Source organism: Cetorhinus maximus, chromosome 13 (genome assembly GCF_964194155.1).
Source record: "Cetorhinus maximus chromosome 13, sCetMax3.hap1.1, whole genome shotgun sequence".
Lineage (NCBI taxonomy): Eukaryota > Metazoa > Chordata > Chondrichthyes > Lamniformes > Cetorhinidae > Cetorhinus > Cetorhinus maximus.
In genome coordinates, this window is record NC_135891.1 from 90480625 (window position 1) to 90503030 (window position 22406).

A 22406-nucleotide genomic window follows, 5' to 3' on the forward strand; every position below is an offset into this window, starting at 1 on the left:
TTACCGCCCCATCAGTCTACTCTCTATCATCAGTAAAGCAATGGAAGGGGTCATCAACAGTGCTGTCAAGAGGCACTTGCTTAGCAATAACCTGCTCACTGACGTCCAGTTTGGGTTTTGCCAGCGCTACTCAGCTCCTGACTTCATTACAGCCTTGGTTCAAACATGGGCAAAAGAGCTGAACTCCCAAGGTGAAGTGAGAGTGACTGTCCGTGACGTCAACACTGCATTTGACTGTGTGGCATCAAGGAGCCCTAGCAAAACTGGAGTCAGTGGGAATCGGGGGGAAACTCTCTGGTCGGAGTCATACCGAGCACACAGGAAGATGGTTGTGGTTGTTGGAGGTCAATCATCTCCGTTCCAGGACATCAGTGCTGGAGTTCCTCAGGGTAGTGTACTTGGCACAACCATCTTCAGCTGCTTCATCAATGATTTTCCTTCCAACATAAGGTCAGAAGTGGGGATGTTCGCTGATGATTGAACAATGTTCACCATTCGTGACTCCTCAGATACTGAAGCAGTCCAAGTCCAAATGCAGCAAGACCTGGACAATATCCTGACAAGTGGCAAGTAACATTCGCACCACACAAGTGTCAGGCAATGACCATCTCCAACAAGAGAGAGTCCAACCATCGCCCCTTGATGTTCAATGGCATTACCATCACTGAATCCCTCACTATCAACATCCTGGGGGTTACCATTGACCAGAAACTGAACTGGACTAGCCATGTAAATACTGTGGCTACAAAAGCAGGTTAGAGGCTAGGAATCCTGTGACGAGTAACTCACCTCCTGACTTCCCAAAGCTTGTCCACCATTTACGATGCACAAGTCAGGAGTGTGATGGAATACTCCCCACTTGCCTGGATGAGTGCAGCTCCCACAACACTCAAGCTGAACACCGTCCAGGACAAAGCAGCCTGCTTGTTTGGCACCACATCAATAAAAATTCGCTCCCTCCAGCACTGACGCCAAGTAGCATGGACTGCAGCAGTTCAAGAAGGCAGCTCCCCACCACCTTCTCAAGGGCAACTAGGGATGGGCAATAAATGCTGGCCCAGCCAGTGAAGCCCACACCCCGTGAATAAATTTTTTTAAAAAAAAGTCTGTGTTCATCAGATTATGATCACAAGCTTAATTGGGAACATGTTCCCATGGAGATGACTATTTCTGTCACTGTCTCTGTCCAGGTGGGCAGGGTTGCATCATTTGAGTGTTCAGTGTCGTCATCCTCAGGTGGAGTTCTGGCTTGCCCTTAGCTGAGGTTGACATCTCTCCTGAATGCAGGGGACTTCAATGGAGAACACACATTAGTTTAGGGTAAATGACAGTCCTGTTTCCCAGCTCTGTACCATGCATGTTTCCTTTATGACAAGTTCTTGACCCCCACTTTGGAGACATCCTCACCCTGTCTTGACACTCTGGCCTCACCATCCACAACTGAGCATCCGCCTACTCCCTGGCCAGTTCAACGACAACTCTGCAGGTGACAATATGTGGATGTTGGGCAGACGGTAGCATAGTGGTAATGTCACCTGACTCGTAATCCAGAGGCTCAGGCTAATGTTCTGGGGACAAGGGTTCAAATCCCACCACAGCAGCTGGTGGAATTTAAATTCAATTAATACCCTGGAATTGAAATCTTGGGCAGAATCTTGCCCTTGGTGGAGGGCAGGCAGCCGACCCCCGCCACTGAAATGGGGCCCGTCGCCATTTTAAGTGAGTGGGCCAATTAAGGTCCGCCCAGCGACATTCCCGACGGGAAGCGCTATGCACTTCCTGTGCGGGGGAGGGAGGGAATCCCCAGTTGTCAACGTGCGCTCTTTCGCGCATGCGCGCAAAAGAGCACACTTCTCCGAGGCAAAGTCCTGTATCAGGGAGAATACTGATAGTGTCAAAAACATTAAAAATAGAAACATTAAAAAATTGTTAACATGTCCCCCTCATGTGACAATGTCACACGAGATGGGATATGTTAATAAAGAACACATACACTTTATTAATTTTTTACAATACGGACATGAAACTTCATCCCGCCAGTGAATGAAGTTTCATCAATAATCTGGAGCCCGCTGGGGCTCCTGGCCTGCCTGCCAGCCTTAAGGTTGGCCGGGCAGGTCTTTAATTACTTTAAATAGCCTGTCAATGGCCTCAATTGGCCATTGACAGGTCGGCGGGTGGACAGCTGATTTTGCTGTCCACCCGCTGTCCTAAAAATTTAAATGGACTGGGATGGAGTCGGGGATTCCTCCCGATGTCATCCCGCATCATTTTCCCCTCGGCGACCGGGCCCCGCCCCCAAATCGCCAAGGGGAAAATCCTGGCCCTAGTCTCAGTAATGGTGGCCATGAAACCATTGTCAATTGTTGTAAAAACCCGTCTGGTTCACTAATGCCCTTTTTAGGGAAGGAAATCTGCTGTCCTTACCTGGTCTGGTCTCCATGTGACTCCAGACCCACAGCTATGTGGTTGGCTCTTAACTGCCCTCTGAAATGGGGTGGCAATCCACTCAGTTCAAGGGCAAGTAGGGACGGGCAACAAATGCTGGCTTTGTCAGTGACACCCGCATCCTATGAAAGGATAAAAAGTCTTTGGGTGCCTCCTGATATTATGTGTTCCTCGTCTCCTGCAGGCAGACAGAAGGATTGAGTGTCCACTCAGTGAAGAGCAAATCCCTTTTAAAAGCATGCAGGCTTATGACAGCTAATGACACCTCCCTAGTGAGTGTGCCACACATGCAACTGGTACAACTTTCACAACATGAACAGCCTGTCACTCATTCAGTCCACATGTCCCATCTGTTATTGAGGCCACAAACCCAAACCCAAATTCCTGCCTTGCATTCATCTCCACTCTCATTTTTACATTGTTTGATGCCATCATGTGTGCCACTTTACAGTGACTGCACCAAGCCATTTATCCTTGCAAAGTGCAGGAGGTCATTGACCTTTTTTGCAGCATTGGACCAGTTTTGCTTGGACTCCACTGCAATCTCCTTCCAGGATGCCTGGGTCAGGAGGGAGGGTCTCCCACTGCCATTACTGGGAAATGGAACTTCCTGCAGTTCCTGCACAGCCTGGAGGTGAAGCTGCAGGGAGGCAATGCTAAACCTTGGGGCCACTTATTCTCTGTTCTGAGACATTACTCAAAAACAGTAGGTGGTTGCGGTAACAGTGGCAGTTCTCCAGTGTTGGGGGCAGATGGTGGGCGAGATCAGCAGTTGTACTTTCAAAATGTCCACTCAGACAGCCAGACTGATGTTGATGGATTGCTGGGAGTGTTTGCTAGTCCAGCTGCTGCTTAAATGTGGTGCTTGGACCTCCGACCCCGTGAGGTAACTATAATTGCGTGTGTCCTGCCTCCGAGCGGCAAGTCCTGCGTACTTCTGGCCCTGCGGTTGGAACGCACGATACAACTACAAGATTCTGCCTCTGGCTACGCAGTAGTTCAAGAGTAATGAACAAGAAACATTGCTATTTGCCCTCACATTTGCAGCCACCATCTCAGCTGGTGTCACTGCACATACTTTAGATAATAGCTCAGAAGTGGGATCTGCACTGGGTGAGGTACCAGGACTAAATGATCTTCAGCCAGGGAAGGTACACGTATATCCTTGACAGAGGAGGATGTTACACACACATTCTGAGGGCTTCGATGGCATAGCTTGCGGCACAAAAAATGTGCTCGGCAGATTGGCTGGCCTGCCAGAAAGCCTGCAGCTAGCATCAAGGAGTGTGGAGCAGTCGGACATCAACTTGGCGTAGGCTTTGCACAAAGCTTGGAACCTTCTTTTCCAATGAGGAGGTGGTGATCAACCTCACTAGCACACTTACAGACCTAGCTATGTTGCACCATCTGATGGCTGATATCTCTGCTTCCATTGCAATGCAAGCAGAAGTCACCCAATATCTGGGTGTTGCAGTGGAAACTCTGACTTCTGTCAGCTTGCATTGTGGCTAACTGAGCACTTGTGATGGCCAGTGACAGAGGGAAGGTATGTGTGGCACTGTTGGTGAATCCGTGATAGGGTAGGTTGTAAATAGGCTGTTCACGGACATTAAATGGATAGTTGGTGTTTGATGGGGGAAAAAAGCGTGCTTGATAGGCTGATTTGGTCTTTTCTTGCTCAATGTTATATTGCGACTTTGCTTGTTTTTGAAAAACCAATTCAACCTTGCTCTGACTGCGGAGGTGAAACGGTAATGGGTAACCCAAGGCAAGGAAACAGAAATGGAAGGAGGAGGAGTGTCTTGAACAGCAAGGTCTTGGAACGTGGCTTTCATTAGCTTTAAAGAAAGTAGCAAAAGGTGATGCTTAGAGAAAATTAACTTGGGCAGTATGTGATTGAAAGAATAGGAAATGTTTCCTAATTCCAAAAATAGTTTCTCATATGAGCTCATATGAAATCGGAGCAGAAGTAGGCCATTCGGCCCCTCGCGTCTGCTCCGCCATTCAATAAGATCATAGCTGATCTGTTTGTGTTTCGAATTCTACATTCCCATCTACCCCCGATATCTTTGATTCCCTTGCCTAACAAGAATCTATCTACGTCTGCCTTAAAAATATTCTGTGACCCCTTTTCCACTGCCTTCTGAGGCAGAGAACTCCTCAAGAGAAAAAAATTCTCCTAATTTCTGTCCTATAAGGCCGACCCCCAACTTTAAAACAGTGCCCCCTAATCCCGGACTCACTTATATCCACCTTGTCAAGACCATTCAGGATCTTATATACTTCAATCAAGTCACCCCTCACTCTTCTAAACTTCAGTGCAAACAAGCCCAGCCTGTCCAACCTATCCTTATAAGACAGCCCACTCATTCCAGGTATCGATCTAGTAAACCTCCTCTGAACCGCCTCCAACACATTTACATCCTTAAATAAGGAGACCAAAACTGCACACACTATTCGAGATGCAGACTCACCAATGCCCTGTATAACTGAAGCATAACATCCTTACTTGTATGTTCAATTTCTCTTGTAATAAAGGATAGCATTCCATTAGCCTTCTTAATTACTTTGCTGTACCTGCATACTAACTTTTTGTGACTCATGTACGAGAACACCTAGATCCCTCCGCACCTTGGAATTCTGCAGTCATTCTCTGTTTAAGTAAGACTCTGCTTTTTTATTCTTCCTGCCAAACACCACATTTTCCCACATTATACTTCATCTGCCAAATTTTTTCTACATCCGTCTGCAAATTCCTTATGTCTTCTTCACAACATTTCTTTCTAACATCTCACCTGAAGGAGATGGTATCTCTGCTGATGCAGTTTTGTCCTGATGTTAGTCTGGAATATGTAAACATGCAGGGGGTTGAGATGCAACATCTTCTGATTTGGATGCAAAGGTGATCCCAGTTAACTAACCCAAGCTGATGCCTGTAGTCACTGCACAGCATAGTTCTTCCAGTCCCCACCCCCAATAACTGTCTCCAATTTCCTTCTCATCAAAGGCAATAAACATTGCTGTGAGTGTATTGGGGGTCAGGAGGGAGTTGCCCTCCAGTTCCTTGCCAGTGCTTCATTGTTGAACTTGGGAGTTACACACAGCAAACTCCAACTCCGACCAATGGGTGACAACCAGGTTGTTGGGGGTGGAGGAATATGGGCCTGTCTATGCGCCATTGTCAGCTTTTTTAAATGCCTTGTAAATGTTGTCAGCTTGTGGACTAGGCAGTCTTCAGCAGCAATGCCCTTGGGCAGGGTGGAGTCTGGAGCTCAGCTGTAATGTTCAACTCCTAAGACTGTGTTGACTTTCTCCAAAACTAACAACCCACCGACAAATCATGGAAATGTCGGAATGAGCGCTCATAATCAACAGGAAATCATACAAGTCAAAGTTTCACATTCCAAGGATTTCATTAGCTGTCATCTATAGAAAATCCCAAATATTCCTCTCTTTTTTCTTTTTATTTGAATTTCTCCCATTTTGCTTAGAGAATTATGTTTTCACACTGGCTTAACAGAGGATTTTGGTTTTGTGGACCAAAACCATGCAGACTGTTGGAATCTGTGCATAGAAAGTTCCTGTAATAAAGTGGCTTGGGAGAGAGTCCCTGTAAAGACTCACCTTGTGAATTGAGGACCCCTTTGCTGACCCTGAGGCTGGGCCTGTGAGTAGGTCGTTGGTTTCAGTGCTCAACAGAGTGAAAGCTCCAGATGGCAGTCATGAATGAAAGCCTTGTTTCATGGTATTTTATTAACAGAAATTATTCTAATAACCAGTGGATAACAACAAAGCACAAATTTGAGATGTGGTAAAGCTCCATTGTGATCTAGTTAGTTCACGGCTCGAGTACCTTGCCCAATTTTGGTCACAAAGGTGTGTAAGGGAAATATTGTAGCTCTGGAGGTGACATAGGGAAAGACCAAGAGTGGGAGACCTGAGTTATTCGGAAGAATTAGAGACGCGCTTGCTTTTCACTGTTGAGAGGATGTGACGGAACAGGGACTTCAGTGAGATATCTAAGATAGTAAAAAGTAAATCACAATAAATATAAAACACAAGAACACACTGTTTCAAGCTGCTAAAAGGCAACTTAAGCACTCAATTCAAGTGTTAACCAGCTACCATTGTTAAATTTACCTTGTCTTCAATCATTTTGTTTTCTGGTGTCCTGCAGTAGGACTTTGGCTCTTCATCTGGGGTTTTCAATACTATGGCATCTATTAATGTTTTATGTATTTTTCTTCTGTTTTCTTATGATTTCGTAACAAGTTTTCCAACATGACAAGTTTTTCTGAATTCCGGGATGCAGTGCGGTGGTTAACTAGTTCAAACACCACTGGGTCACCAAAGATGATATCTCGGATGATATCAAAAATAGTTTGTGGGCATCCAGATGGAGGTGGCCTGCAGATACCTTTCCTGAACTGGTATGAGGAAGATGACTACAAGGCCTTATTTGGCAGGAATGGCACAGATGACAAAATGATCAATTTTGGCAACTTAACAGGTGAGTACTGAATTTTTACTCTCTCAATAAATCTTGAAAGTAAAAAGATCTAATACTTTGAATTTAAGCAGTCTCAGCCCAATTCCTAATGGGCTCGGGCCTGCAGTGCAAAGCTGCCCCTAATTCAGTAGTAATTGGCAATCTCATTCCGAAAATCCATAGGTTGGCTGCTATAGAAACTGGAAATCCAGCACTGGGCACTCTTCTGAGGCTGGAGCTGATGTGCATCTTTAGATGTTTCACCATTTGATATTACACTTGAGTAGGGTTAGAAAGAGAATTGGGAGGTGGCTGAAGGTATTGAGGAAAGGAGTTTGTTGGAGGAGGGATGGGCGATCAAAGATGGGGAAGAGACTTCTTGAGTGCTGAAGGATGCTTGAAGCCCCTGGGGCTGATGGTAGGATGTGGGATTCCGAGTTTGGAAGTACAAGGATGCAAGGAATAAAGATGGGGATGATAGTGGAACAGGGCTAGCATGGATTTTGGGATGAGTTGGAATTTAGGGAGGGTGGCACTCGGAAATTGGCAAGGAGTTGCTGAAAAAAATCAAGTCTGGAGGTGACAAAGTGGTGAGTAAAAGTTAAGCAGAAGTGTGCATGGTTACGTCAGGACAGAGACAGAGGTTGAAGGTTGGCTGCCTTGGTAATGGATGGGATGTAGCACTTGAATCTCAGTTCAGAATCCAATGCAGCCCTGAGGTTTTGTACCATTTTTTTCAAGATAAAAGTTTTTATTTTGCGTGCTGATGATATTAGTACAACTGTGAAGTGAGGATGGGGCTCAGCATTAATAATGCATTAAATGTTAAGAGGGGTGTAAGTGTGTTCTGCTGAACTGAATCTCTCCCCTTGCTTTCCATAGCACCTCACTGTAATGACATACTTAAGACTCTTGAATCTTACTCTTTGGTTATGTGGAAAAGCATCAAGCCGTTTTTTGTGGGGAAGATTCTATATACTCCGGATACTCCAGCTACACTGAAGATAATGAAAGAGGTACTTGATTTTAGGGGTGAAAATTTCTTGTCTTAGGTCTGTGTAATTGGTGTGGCCAGTGTCCATAAAGTACACAATCGGAATAAGGTAGGAATGCTTATGAGGAGTTAGTTTATGTTGACCATGATGACTTCAGTCAATTTGAAGATTCTTTGATTGACCACACTGTTTATGCACTAACAAGCTAATTAAAAAGTTTTGATGGACAGTGAATTTTCTAACTTTTAGTGACATGCTGGAATGGGACCAAAGAAACAAATCTAAACAACTTTCTCACCATACAAAGTATTAGACCTGTACAGCCCATAAGCAGCTATTATGAACAAACAGAAGTGTTTTGATTGACTTAGTTGCCGTTTTCATTGCTCCATGAACTCGTGCCAAGTAAACTAAAATCTGAGCAACTGGTTATCAATTAATTTCACTTGTTATTAGATGAGAGTAAATCTTGTCCACAACATGCTAGTGCAGGATGACCAGACCATGTCAGTAGGAATTGAAAACCTGGCTTGAATGTGTTGAAGCATTTCAACACTGAAGTTGTTAATGGTTTATCTTTGCTCCTCCCTTATCAGGTTAACAGAACATTTGAGGATCTCAGTTTGTTGCAGGAGGTACGAGGAGCGTGGAATGAAGCTGGACCCCAGATCCGGAAGTTTATGGAAAGTAGTCAGGAAATCCGTCTCCTCCAAGTTAGTGCTCTGCTTACCCTCATTCTCACACGTTGTATTAGTTTGCTTCAGTAGCAATCATGCTTCTGTGTCAGAACAATGTCAATTGAAGCATCACTATAGGACTTAAACACATGATACTGAAGTGTAGGACTGAGGGAGTCCTTCACTGGGCAAGACTTTAAACCTAGGTCCATTTACTAGTTCAACTGGACATTAAAAGTTCTATGGCATTATTTGAAGAGAGAGAAAGATATGCAATATGCTCCCCAAATCAAATTACATAGAAGAAGTGGTGCTGATTGTGAATAGTGCTGGATAACTGCATTTTCCTATATATGATTACCTTTGAGACAAATGGCATGATCAGGTGCTATATAAAAGCAAGTGTTTAATAATTATAAGAAGGATAAATTGCCTGCAAGTGTTTCAATATAGGCAAAGGTAATGTATCAGTGGGCCAACAAAGCTAAGGTCTATAGTAGGTTAACACAACCCAAACCCTTTGATGAGAGGGCAGAGTCAGCTATTGCTCAGGATCTCCATTGATTCCAGACTTGACCTCCTGAGGCTCAGGCTCCTTCCAACTTTTCAGAGTTGAAGGATATTAGGAACCAGGAAAGGTTGTTTTAAATAATCCATTTTATGTTACAAACTCTATTTTGTAGCAAAAAGTCAGTGTTTAAAGACACCTGCTGAAACATACAGTAACTGGAGACTGTCAACAAGCAGTTGATCCCTGGGGGAGATGGTGGTGTGGTGGTAATGTCACTGGACTAGTAATCCAGAGGCCCAGGCTAATGGGTTCAAATCTCATGATGGGAGCTGGTGGAATTTAAATTCTATTAATCAAATCTGGAATTGGAAGCTAGTCTCAGTAATGATGATGATGAAACTGTCATCAATTGTCATAAAAACCCATCTGGTTGACTAATGCCTTCCTTTAAGGAAGGAAATCTTCCATGCTTGCCTGATCTGGCCTACATGTGACTCCAGACCCTTAACTCTGAAATCGCCTCAGTTCAAGGGCAGATAGGCAAGAAATGCTGGCCTTGTCAGTGACACCCACATCGCATGAAAAATTAGTTCCCAAAGGCCCCTTTTGAATTTGACATCATGAAAGATGGTTGGTGTGGTTGTGATCTCCTAGATTAGCCTTTTTTGTGAGAAGGCAGACAGCTAAGTTAGCCTTGAAACTCACGATGGAGCTTTCATCTCTTACCACCACAGTCAGCAAATCTGTGGAATAATGAGCAAACGGCAGTTGGTATAAAGTGAGCATGATAGTCATGGGAGAAGTCTGATTTAATTGCCTATGTCTAAGGGATAAAAACGAGATGATTTAAGGGCTAAATTAGGGACACCAGGGCTGATCACTCTACTGCTGGATTTATCTGCTTTAACACAGGGCTGCATTTTGCGCTGGGGATGAGGTCATCGCCCTCCACTGTAAAAGTCGGTGGCAAGCACGCCTCCACTTGGTCGGCTCGCCCCACAGCCACTTAGTGGCCAGCGGGCCTTTAATTGGCTTAAGGCAAGCCTTCTAACCCCTTCCAAGAGGAGGTGTTGCCTCCGAGAGCTGCCTCTGCCATCCTGCTCCCAGGCGCCTATAAAATTCCAGCCTTAAGTTCTCCTACAGCCTTCGCATCATCTTGTGTGTCATCTGTGAGTAACAATTCCTCTAATAAACTTTTGAGTGTAAACATCAATGTCTCAACCTCTCATTTCTGGCACATGGGCAAAGAAGGGAAACCTTACCTAATTCAATACTGTATTATTAAATATACTTGCCATGTTTATGAAAACTTGCTATTTTGTCTTTACCAGGAAATGCTGAAGAACCCTGCTATCACCAGCCTTATTGACCTACAGCTTAATTCTACCTCCTGGAGTGCGGCAAGTATTGCTAACTTCCTGTCGAGCCAAACTCAGGAGAGTGAGAATTCCATTTACACCTGGAAACAAGCTTACAGAGAAGTAGATCAGATGGTCAACTCCTTGTCCCATGTCATTGAGGTATATTTCTGTTAAAACCTACAGCAGTCCAAAGCCTTCTGGTTACAAGAAAGATCCCCAACTTGGTCAAAGCTCTAAAAATGGAGTGCACTCTTTTTAATCTGCACATTTTGGAAGTCATGGTGCATCCATAATTGAAAAAGATTTGAGTTTGGACTGTGCTTCATTTCCATCTCTGTCCCCCTGACCCAGTCAACTTCAGTCATATATGAGAGTACATTGTATTTTTATGATCAATAGTTTAAGGGAATTTTCATATCGTATGTACTACTTCATTTTTTTTTACATTTCTCTGTTCGATGGATCCAGAAAAAACTCTCAATTATTGCTTAGGTGAGCTAGCTAGTATTAAAAGGCATACACTGGAATATAGTTTAATAATATCCCTGAGGCGCTTTCATATCGAGCACTGTTTCTACAAATCCAATTCAAATGAAGTTACAGAGGGGAGTGGAGCCTGACCCTGATGTTTAGCAGTAAGAATGTTAGCTGACTGTTTCAATATTACAAAACTATAAATATATCCTAAGTGCCACTCAGAAATACGAAGCAGTTCACAAGTAGCTGGGAGCTGGACCAGAACGTAACTCTTGCGAATTGGATGTTAAGCTTATTGGGAAAATTATTCTCGGGATATAGATCTGAAAGTTATTTAATTTAAGTTGTGGGATGTTCTAAAGAAATTCAATATTTTATTATAAATTCAGTCCCTTTAATGAAACATCAGACCCCACCACAAAGGTGAGGTGACTTAGGAAATAGTCATAAAGTGGCGCCGAGCTTTTCATGTTCTAATTGAAGTTAATCATTCATGTTTTATAATAATCCTCAGTAAATTCAACTGCCATAGTCAATTAAATTGAATGTTATTTTGATGCCCTTTTCATATTGTGGCTGTGATGGCAACTCCCTGATGTGAAGCAGCTGGGAATGGAATTTATCCTGCTATGGAATGCACTTACATTGTTAGTGACCTTTGTAGCTTACTGGTATCTTCTGTCATGGGACAATACTCCATGGGGTGAATTTTACTGTGGGTGGGGATGGTGGGGGGAAGGAGGTGGGTATGGTGGGGGGAGGGGGGGGCGGGGCTCATATTCCTCACCATCCCCGTAGAAAAGTTGATTGTGAGCCTGCAGACTTTAACAAGGGCTTTCCTGCAGCAATACCACACTAGGAGGCAGCCTTAACAAGGTGAGAGTGGAGCCTCTGCCTCTCAGGGACAGGAAGTCATGCCTTGGCTGGCAGCTGAGTAGTCCCAGCAGCACTAAAATGCAAAAGTAGCTGCTGCTGGGACCTTGAGGGAGTCCTGGGAGGAAGATCCATGCATGCTGGACTAAAAAATAAGTCTGGGGTTTTTGGTCAGGGAGGGTCCAGGGACCCTAGCAAGGTGGGGGAGGGGAATGGGAGGACTTGAGTTCTAGAGGCGAAAGGATGGGCCACCATCTTTGGAGTAGGTGCCCTGAATAGGCACAGGGGGCACCCCAAAGGAGGTGCACCCCCTTCCTTCCCACCTTTTTCACCTGAATTGGGAAGGTAGTGGGCTGGCCACTTTCCTCTGCCTCTTTCTCTTCTCTCCCCCCTCCCCCCCAAGTATTATGGCGGCAGAGGAGGAATGACACCCTTAATTGGCCTTTAAAAGGCAACAAAAGGGCCTCAATAGGCCGAAGAGCAGTTGGGCTGGCGCCTTATCTGCTAACCATAGTATGGGGGACAGCTCGGTGGGTGGAGGGGGAAGAGTGTGAAGGCACCACCCATTTTAATTTGTTGTTCCCCTGCCTTCAAATACACACCAGCAGGGGTCTGTAAAAATTTCTCCTCCCACCCAAATCATTATCTAAGCTGATTAAAAGCGCAATAGGTATGACATTAGTCTAGAGGCAGCAGTGTGAAATGGGCTCCGAGCAAATAGTGGGCCAATATTTTTTTTTCATTGAACAAGTTTTTAATTTACATTGACTTTGAAATTAAGAATTTTGGCAATATTTTTCAAGCAAGTAAAAGCAACAAAAACTAGGAAATGAGTCTCCAAAAAGAATTTGAGCAATCACCTTGTGAGCTTCAGTGGAAAGGAGATCAGGCAGAGTGAAAAATAGGCTGCCGATTCACTACCAATCCAATTCGATGTCCAATTTCACCCCAAATAGTTGACTTTTAATGTACCTAAATAACAACATAGATGTGGTAGTCAATGTGTGTGTTTTATTTACTGGGTGAAGCATGTGGAAACTCATTTGACACAGCAAACCCCCTGTTTTGATTCCAAGCTTTGAGCTAAAATGAGTGGCTGTACAATTTTCAGATGCCTGGTTATCAACAGACAGTCTGGGCATTTGTCCACTTATGAGTTATGACTTTTGGAAACCAGCTAGCTGCCAAATTGCCTGGTACTTTGAGCTTATGTTTGTACTGCATGTTTGAAGAATGGTTGTTGGTACATAATTTTGGTATATAAGAATCATTTGAGACATATTTTACTGGTGGGAAATTGCTGATTCAAACATAAAGCATGTGGTTCCTGTCTGTCCTTTTATCCATGATCTGCTAGTTAAGGACTAATTAAAAGATGCATCAAACCTAGAGTCCCAAGGAACAATATATCTGTAAATAATTCCTTTTCCATTGAACTGCAACAATTTTACACAAGCTTTTTTTCTTCAATTTTCTCTGCTCCTTTCTTTGCTTTTGAACACCCTGAAGGGTTGATTAGAGCTTATGGAGTCAGACTTCAAGGTAAGTCCCAGGTATCAGCAGGGCCTGGCTGGCAGATCCCAAAGAGGAGGGTAAAAAGGGTTGGGGGCCAGGTTTGAGAGGCCGGGATGGGATATGGTTAAAGGGGAGGGGGTGTGCCTCCATTGGGCACTGGATCCCCCAAAGAAGGTTATCCCGTCGCTGCCCCATCCCTCCCCCCACCCCACCCCCCCCACCCCCTTTACCTGACACCAGCCTGTGCAGTAAAAGCTGCTGGGTTACCCACCTGGCACGGGCCACCCCCTGCCAAGGGTAAAATAGTGGTGGAGATGGAATGAGGCGGTAATGGTCACTTAAACACCTCAATAGTCCCAATGGTGAGCAGGCTGCCTGATACCTCCCCCACCCACCATAAAACAGGAGACAGGTCAGGGACAGTTGGGAAAGCCATGAGGGAGCCTGCCCAACACCCCCGCCACAACCACCTTCAAACATGCCGGTGGAGGGACTGTAAAATCCAGCCCTATGTGTCATAAACTGTGATGTTGAGAAACTAAGGTCAGGGACACAGTATTGGACAGCACCAAAGTTGAAAAGTGTTGGAGAGAACAAAAGATAAATCAGGAAGTAGTGGTTAAGTGACACCAAGCTTAACTGTTTTGGATCAAAGAAAGTAGGAAACTAAAGGAGGTGAGGTTCTCCATAGCAGTCCTGGGAAAGAATGAGTTAGTGTGGGAGACTATGATAATCCTTGACTACATCGCCGAGCGGATGCAGAAAGGAGAGAGACCGCATCTGAAAAACAAGCTTATGAAAGAGGAAAAGTTCAGTGGAACACTGATCACTGACAAAATCGAGTGAGATGAGAAGTCTCAGTGGAGAGAGACAGAGGATGAGGCTTATAAATAAATCTCTCAAATTATTTTGTTTATACAGGCACCTGGTGATCAACTTATTTTAGATGGTGCTCTTAAGTCAGCTGTGCCCTGTTTATGTTCTTAGTGGAGTGCTTCCACTCCCCTCTATCCTGCCTCTGCCCATAGATAAGCAATAGAGACCTTAGCACATGCACAGGTGCCATCTGTGTGAACAAGTCTCTATATAGTGGACAGTGTGACTGTTCATTGACAGAAGCTTGTAGTCTCTGATTTAAACTGTGGTCCCTCTGGGTTTGTTGCAACATGAAACCTGTACCAGAGGCTTTGTTCTTTGACGCCTGGGACTCGTGTTACACACGGTAATTTTAAAGGCAGGCTTGTGTGACCCAGTGTCATTAAGATATTAATGTCTGTTCTTTCCACAGATGCTGACTAGCCTGAGTATTTCCACTATTTTCTTTTTTTGTTTCAGATTCCCAACATCTACAGTTTTATTTCTTTGCCTCCAGCTACAATCTGCAGCCTTTTAAAATGGAAACATGGTATCATTTAATCACTAGTTTTTGATTTCGCTCATATTTTCTCTCAAACACTTTTTAACCTTAATATCCTACACAAAGTCCTTGATTCTTGCCATGGGGTTTTCCATAAAAGTATAAACCATAATCCTGCTTTAACTTTTCTTTTCCTCCCCCAAGAGGTTTGTTTCTGTTACTTATAGACATTGTTCCAAGTTACAAATTATATTAAAATCCTAGTTTCTCTGTTTTTGACAGTGCATATCTCTGAATAAATTAGAAGCTGTTCCGACTGAAGAGAAGTTAGTGGTCCGGGCATTGCAGCTTCTGGAGGAGAGACAGTTCTGGGCTGGTGTTGTGTTTTTGGTTGAGGAGCCAACGGGCAGTGAGTCGCACAACCTTCAGCGCCACATCAAGTACAAGATCAGGATGGACATTGATGATGTCACTCGGACCAATAAAATCAAGGACAGGTCTGGTTGTGTGTTGTCCAAATTAAGTTCCTTTGGGAACATGGGCTGGGAATTTCCTGAGCTGCTGCTGCTCTGTCTTCATAAGTTCACCAGAAACCTCACTCAGTTGCATGAAGGAGTTTCTGCCATATTTAATGCAGAGTTTTGGTGGTGAAGTGCAATCGATGCCTGGGAGATTCCTGGCCGTCTTGTTTTAATATTTTCTAGGCCTTTCCAGAAATTACCCTTGAGCGATCAAATATTTAGGTCTGCTGTCAAATTCAAGTAATTAACTGTGCTATGCAAATGCATAAAACCACTTTCCATTAATTTCTTTATGACGTTATCTCCCAACGGCTGTTTATTCTTTTTTGAAGTAAAAGAAGTTTTGGCACTAGACTGTCTGTGGAAATAATGTGCACTGATTCTGTACTTGTTACATGATTCAAAATAGTACCTACAGCAGCTTCAGAAAATTGGACCATTTGAATCTTGTTTCTCAGCCACCACCATAACTTGATGTAACTGAGTGGGGTCAGCATGTATCCCATCTTGGTCCCATTCACTTTAAGGGGGAGCTGCTGGTGTTTTTGAGGCTGCCCAGGAGTTGTCCAATCCTGGAAAGTATTGATACAAGCCGAGCGCTCCACACCCTATCTGTTTAATTCCATGCTGCCCAATCAGTTGTTTCTGCATTGCATGTGTGTGCGTTTGCGAGTGCAAATGCATATTATGAAGTAGAGAAATATCATTGTTTGGTGCTTTGCATTTTCTCTACCACAGAGGCTAAGGAGCTGGGACTGGGGAAGGTGACACACAAGGTGTGATAAAAGCATGGCAACTGGAAGTAAACTTGGGAAGTCTGTATGGTCATAAGATTTTTAATGTGGTATAGGTAGAGATGGATTATATGATTACCCATGACTTTAAACTTAGATTATATAATATGACCCAAAATAAGTCTCAAAACCTCCCCGAGGTTGGTTTGTCATGTGTGCATGATAAAATTAAATTATAAAACACTCTAAAATTGACCTTTCAATGTCAGGAGTGTTCTTCTAAAGGCTGGAGTTTTGGAGTTTCACTGCTGCACTGTCTGAAGAGCAGGGAGCCCCAAAATTGCACAGCCATTGGCAGGAAGGGGACATCTTCTTTGGCAATCCCTCAGAGTTGACAACTATTTCCTTCCACTTTGATTAGAGGGTTCTGAGATGGCTGATTACTCCAATGCATGATCTGCAACTCTGCCACATGCTGGGCAGGTGGCGCATGAAGGGTCAGGCAGATGAGGCATTTGGAGGTTTGTACGCTCCCTCCAATGGCTTAACTTCACTTCTGTGTGCTCCCGACAAAGTCTTTCTCTTTGTGTTGCTTGCCTTCCAGAATAAAGCTTCTTAATTTTGGTCAGCCATAAGCCACTCCCATGAGTTGGAAGGAATGTTTGATCTCTTCAGGGGCTCTTTGAGGGCCTACCTGAAGTGCTTCTGCAGCCCTCCTGGGAGTCTCCTGCCACCACCAAGTTCCGAGTAGAACAGTTGCTTGGGAGCATGGTGTCAAATGTTTTTTTTTTAAATTTATTCACGGGATGTGGGCTTCGCTGGCTGGGCCAGCATTTATTGCCTGTCCCTGGTTGCCCTTGAGAAGGTGGTGGTGAGCTGCCTTCTTGAACCTTGCAGTCCGTGGTGTAGGTACACCCACAGTGCTGTTAGGAAGGGAGTTCCAGGAATTTGACCCAGGGACAGTGAAGGAACAGCAATATATTTCCAAGTCAGGATGGTGAATGACTTAGAGGGGAACTTCCAGGTGGTGGTGTTCCCATCTATCTATGCTGCCATTGTCCTTCTAGGTGGTAGTGGTCGTGGGTTTGGAAGGTGCTGTCTAAGGAGTCTTGGCGAATTATTGCAGTGCATCTTGTAGATGGTACACTCTGCTGCTACTGTGTGTCGGTGGTGGAGGGAGTGAATGTTTGTGGATGTGGTGCCAATCAAGTAGACTGCTTTGTCCTGGATGGTGTCAAGCTTCTTGAGTGTTGTAGGAGCTGCACTCATCCAAGCAAGTGGGGAGCATTCCATCTCACTCCTGACTTGTGTCTTGAAGATGGTGGACAGGCTTTGGGGAGTCAGGAGGTGAGTTACTCATTGCACGATCCTTAGCCCCTGACCTGCTCTTGTAGCCACAGTATTTATATGGCTAGTCCAGTTCAGTTTCTGGTCAACGGTAACCCCCAGGATGTTGATAGTGGGGGATTCAGTGATGGTAATGCCATTGAACATCAAGGGGCGATGGTTGGACTCTCTCTTGTTGGAGATGGTCATTGCCTGACACTTGTGTGGTGCGAATGTTACTTGCCACTTGTCAGCCCAAGCCTGGATATTGTCCAGGTCTTGCTGCAATTGGACATGGACTGCTTTAGTATCTGAGGAGTCGCGAATGGTGCTGAACATTGTGCAGAACATTGTGCAATCATCAGCGCACATCCCCCACTTCTGACCTTATGATGGAAGGAAGGTCATTGATGAAGCAGCTGAAGATGGTTGGGCCTAGGATACTACCCTGAGGAACTCCTGCAGTAATGCCCTGAAGCTGAGATGACTGACCTCCAACAACCATAACCATCTTCCTTTGTGCTAGGTATGACTCCAACCAACGGAGAGTTTTCCCCCCGATTCCCATTGACTCCAGTTTTGCTTGGACTCCTTGATGCCACATTCTGTCAAATGCTGCCTTGACGTCAAGGGAAGTCACTCTTACCTCACCTCGGGAGTTCAGCTCTTTTGTCCATGTTTGAACCAAGGCTGTAACGAGGTCAGGAGCTGAGTGGCCCTGGCGGAACCCAAACTGGGCATTAGTGAGCAGGTTATTGCTAAGCAAGTGCCGTTTGATAGCAGTGATGACTCCTTCCATTACTTTACTGATCGAGAGCAGACTGATGGGGCAGTAATTGGCTGGGTTGGATTTGTCCTGCTTTTTGTGTACAGGACATACCTGGGAAAACTTCCACATAGTCGGGTAAATGCCAGTGTTGTAGCTGTACTGGAACAGCTTGGCCAGGGGTGCGGCAAGTTCTGGAGCTCAAGTCTTCAATACTATTGCCGGAATGTCGTCCGGGCCCATAGCCTTTGCAGTATCCAGTGCCTTCAGCCATTTCTTGATATCACATGGAGTGAATTGAATTGGCTGAGGACTGGCATCTGTGTTGCTGGGTATCTCCAGAGGAGGCTGCGATAGATCATCCACTCGGCACTTCTGGCTGAAGATTTGTTGCGACTGCTTCAGCCTTATCTTTTGCACTGCTGTGCTGGGCTCCTCCATCATTAGGATGGGGATATTTGTCGAGCGACCTCCTCCAGTGAGTGGTTTAATTGTCCACCACCATTCACGACTGGATGTGGCAGGACTGCAGAGCTTAGATTTGATCCATTGGTTGTTGGATCGCTTAGCTCCATCTAGCATTTGCTGCTTATGCTGTTTGGCACGCAAATAGTCCTGTTTTATAGTTTCACCAGGTTGACACCTCGTTTTTAGGTATGTCTGGTGCTGCTCCTGGCACGCCCTCCTGCACTCCTCATTGAACCAGGTTTGATCCCCTGGCTTGATGGTAAGGTAGAGTTGAGGATATACCAGGCCATGAGGTTACAGATTATGTTTGAGCACAATTCTTCTGCTGCTAATGGCCCAAAGTGCCTCATGGATGCCCAGTCTCGAGTTGCTAGATCTGTTCGAAATCTATCCCATTTAGCATGGCGGTAGTGCCACACAACACAATGGAGGGTGTCCTCAGTGTGAAGGCAGGACTTTGTCTCCACAATGACTGACTGTGCAGTGGTCACTCCTAATGATACTGTCATGGGCAGATGCATCTGCAGCAGGCAGGTTGGTGAGGATGAGCTCAAGTATGTTTTTCCCTCTTGGTTCCCTCACCACTTGCCAAAGACCCAGTCTAGCAGCTATGTCCTCTAGGACCCGGCCAGCTCAGTCAGTAGTGGTGCTACCGAACCACTCTTGGTGATGGACATTGGACATTGAAGTCCCCCACCCAGACAACATTCTGCACCCTTGTCACCCTCAGCGTTTCCTCCAAGTGATGTTCAACATGGAGGAACACTGCGTCATCAGCTGAGGGAGGGCGGTACTTGGTAATCAGCAGGAGGTTTCCTTGCCCATGGTCCACCTGATGCCATGAGACTTCATGGGGTCCGGAGTCGATGTTGTGGACTCCCAGGGCAACTCCTTCCCGACTGTATACCACTGTGCCACCACCTCTGCTGGGTCTGTCCTGCCGGTGGGACAGGACATACCCAGGGATGATGATGGTGGCACCTGGGGCATACAAACAATATGGCCTGCCCAGCCCAGGCAGGAAGACATGTTAACAGTGTGTCCTTTTTCAGTGTTTGATTTATGGAGTACTAGGACCAGGTCATGTTACACTGATGAATGTTCTTTTGCTGTGTTACCTCTTAGGTTTTGGGACCCGGGACCTGCAGCACACCCAATTCTGAACCTGCGTTACATCTGGGGAGGATTTGTTTACATTCAGGATTTGGTGGAACAAGCAATCATTCGAGTACAGACTGGTGAACACAAGAAGACTGGGATTTATTTACAACAAATGCCATACCCATGCTATGTAGATGATGCGTGAGTGCCAGAACTGATCTAAAATCTCAATGATTTGTAATTATTAGAGAGATGGTAGCAAAGCGATGATGCTACTGGATTAGTGATTTAGAAGCCTGGATTAATGCTCTGGAAATGGGGGGCTAAATTTTTAAGTTCCAATGGAGGCGGGCAGGTGTATTAATTCTTGCCAGTGGCTGGCGTGCCAGTTCCCTGGCATCATCTCACTTCCCAGGCCATTTTACCAGAGACGGGATGAGAGCACAGCAGTAACACAACAATAACACCCACAAATGGTGGCTAACAATTGACCTCGTTAAAGCCCTATTAAGACGTACTGTCAGAGGTGAACTGGAATTAGCTGGCCTTGAGGCCCCCTATCAGGAACCCGTGCAGCTGCCTGGAGGTGGCCTCCTGTCAGCATGCCAGGGTGACAGCGCTTCAGCCAGGCTTAAAGCCCCTGTCTGTCTGGCTTCAGCTGCGGCCACAGGCTTCCCAGTGGAGGGGCTCCTCTTTTGCAATAGTGGTCTAGCTGCTAGGGGCTTTTTTTTTCTCTTTGCAGTTAATGTTGGGGAAAGTGCACCTCCATCTTGAAGCGCGTTCTCTCTCACTTGCATAAAAGCAGTCAGCCTGCTGCTGTTTCAGTGCTGGGGGGCCTCCTGTTGGCTCTCCAGCTTCAGAAGCCTGCCCTCTGGTCACTAACTGCCCAATTTTGGGGAAAATCACTGCCCGTTGACTGTTCTGCACACAGTGTGGACTTTTGACCCCATTTGACCCCGAGGATGGGGGGCCCTGAAGCTTGTAAGGAAAATCCTGCCCATGAGTTCAAAGCCCACCACAACAGCTGGGGAATTTACATTAAATTAATTGATAAATCTGGAATCAAGAAAAATCTTATGATCATTACTCATGGATCTACAGGATTATGGTTAAAAACCTTTCTGGTTCACTAATGTTCTCAGGAAGCCATCCTTAGCTGGTCTGGCCTACACATGATGCTGGACCCACAGTAATGTGATTGACTTTTAACTGACCTCTGAAATGGCCTAACAAGTCAATCAATTATAGCAAACTGCTACAGAAAAGTTGAATAAGAATAAAACTGGACAGATCACCCACCATCGACTGAGGCCACCCTGTCAAGTCCTCCTCACTAACATCTGGGGTCTTGTGGGAGAGCTGTCCCACAGGCTGGTCAAGCAACAGCCTGTCATAGTCATACTCAGTGAATCATACCATACAACCAATGTTCCAAACTCCCCCATCACCATTATTGAGTATGCCCTGCCCCACTGGCAGGTCAGTCCAATCAGAGTTGGCAGCACAATGGTTTACAATCAGGAGGGAATGACCCCGGGAGTCTTCAACATTAACTCTGGACCCCATGAAGTTTCATGGCATCGGATCAAACATGGGCAAAGAAACCACCACCTGATATTTTTCCCCAAGCCAAGCATGTTTAAGGAAATTTTAATTTCGGTTCACTTCACCTGTTCCAAAATAAGGTATTTGTGCTTCTGTCTGCCCATCATCTATTTCTGCATTTCCACATTTATACAGAAGTGCTAGCTTTACTCTAATTGCTTAAGTAGGTTAACATCCCACCCAGTATGTTATTGAGCGGATGTTTGGTATACTAAAATTGACCTCCGTGTCTCTGCGCCAGTGAGGGAAGGGAAAACCGTTCATGAGCCCATTCCTGATTGCCATCCATTTAACTCCTGCGGGGGATATGATACCAGCAGTTTAGGCTTCTACATGAAAAATGTGATTTGAGGGATGTGCAGGCTGGAGTCAAGCGCATATGGAATTTGTGCTCCAGCAAGAGTCAGTGAGTGGAGGAGGGAAATTTGGAGGAAAACGGTTGGATTTGCAGTTGTCAGTTTTCATTTGGTAAGAGCTGTCACCTTATTTTTTTCGTGGAAGAAAAGATAAGCAACACACAAAGCTGAACCGAGGCTAGGAGTTTCAGAAGGCTTGACACTAAATGTAGGCTGTAATTTTCCAGCTCCATTGGTGGCAGACATCATGGTGGTTGGTGGGGTGTGGGGCACGGACAATATGGCGAGAAGGCCAAAGATCAGTTTTAAACCATCGTGAAACCAGTTTGCGATAGTCCGCTCCACCCATTAATGGCAGGGCAAGTTTCCTGCCGCCACATGTTGGGAATGTCATTTTAATATATTTGCATCTAATTATAAGCCCTGCTGGCCGGAATCATTCCCCCGCCCCACCTCCCCACAAACCTCACGTCAAATGTACCACCCACATCGGCGTGACTTCAGAACAGCGTGCTTCACGACTGTCCGACTGTCTTTAAAAGGTGTGCACCTGGTGACCTGAACTCTGAGGGGAGCTCGAAAGAGAGTGCACACAACCTTGCACAGCAGTCGGGAGCATTGACCGTAGGACATCTGGGAAGAGGCATTTGCGGGGATCACAGGCAAGCCGTTTCTTTTCCCGGCTGGCTTTCAGGGCGGTGGCAGGGCAAAGGCTCCAATGCGGGTCAGGCTGGTGGGGGAGGGGTGAGCAGGGGTGTGGTTGGGGGTGCTAGGGGGGGCAAGGCAGCACAGACAGGCTGAAGGAAATACTCAAGCACATGCCGAG

General features: G+C 45.5%; 1 protein-coding gene across 1 annotated transcript in view; it reads left to right on the forward strand.

Moving 5' to 3' along the window:
- Positions 1-22406, forward strand: part of LOC144688799 (phospholipid-transporting ATPase ABCA1-like) — a 132275-nt gene that overhangs the window by 12746 nt on the left and 97123 nt on the right. Inside the window, exons 3-8 of the mRNA XM_078555751.1 lie at positions 6721-6958; positions 7820-7953; positions 8529-8645; positions 10452-10640; positions 14986-15200; positions 19644-19820. Of these exons, the coding sequence (XP_078411877.1) occupies positions 6721-6958; positions 7820-7953; positions 8529-8645; positions 10452-10640; positions 14986-15200; positions 19644-19820 (1070 nt within the window). The remainder of the gene's footprint in view (positions 1-6720; positions 6959-7819; positions 7954-8528; positions 8646-10451; positions 10641-14985; positions 15201-19643; positions 19821-22406) is intronic.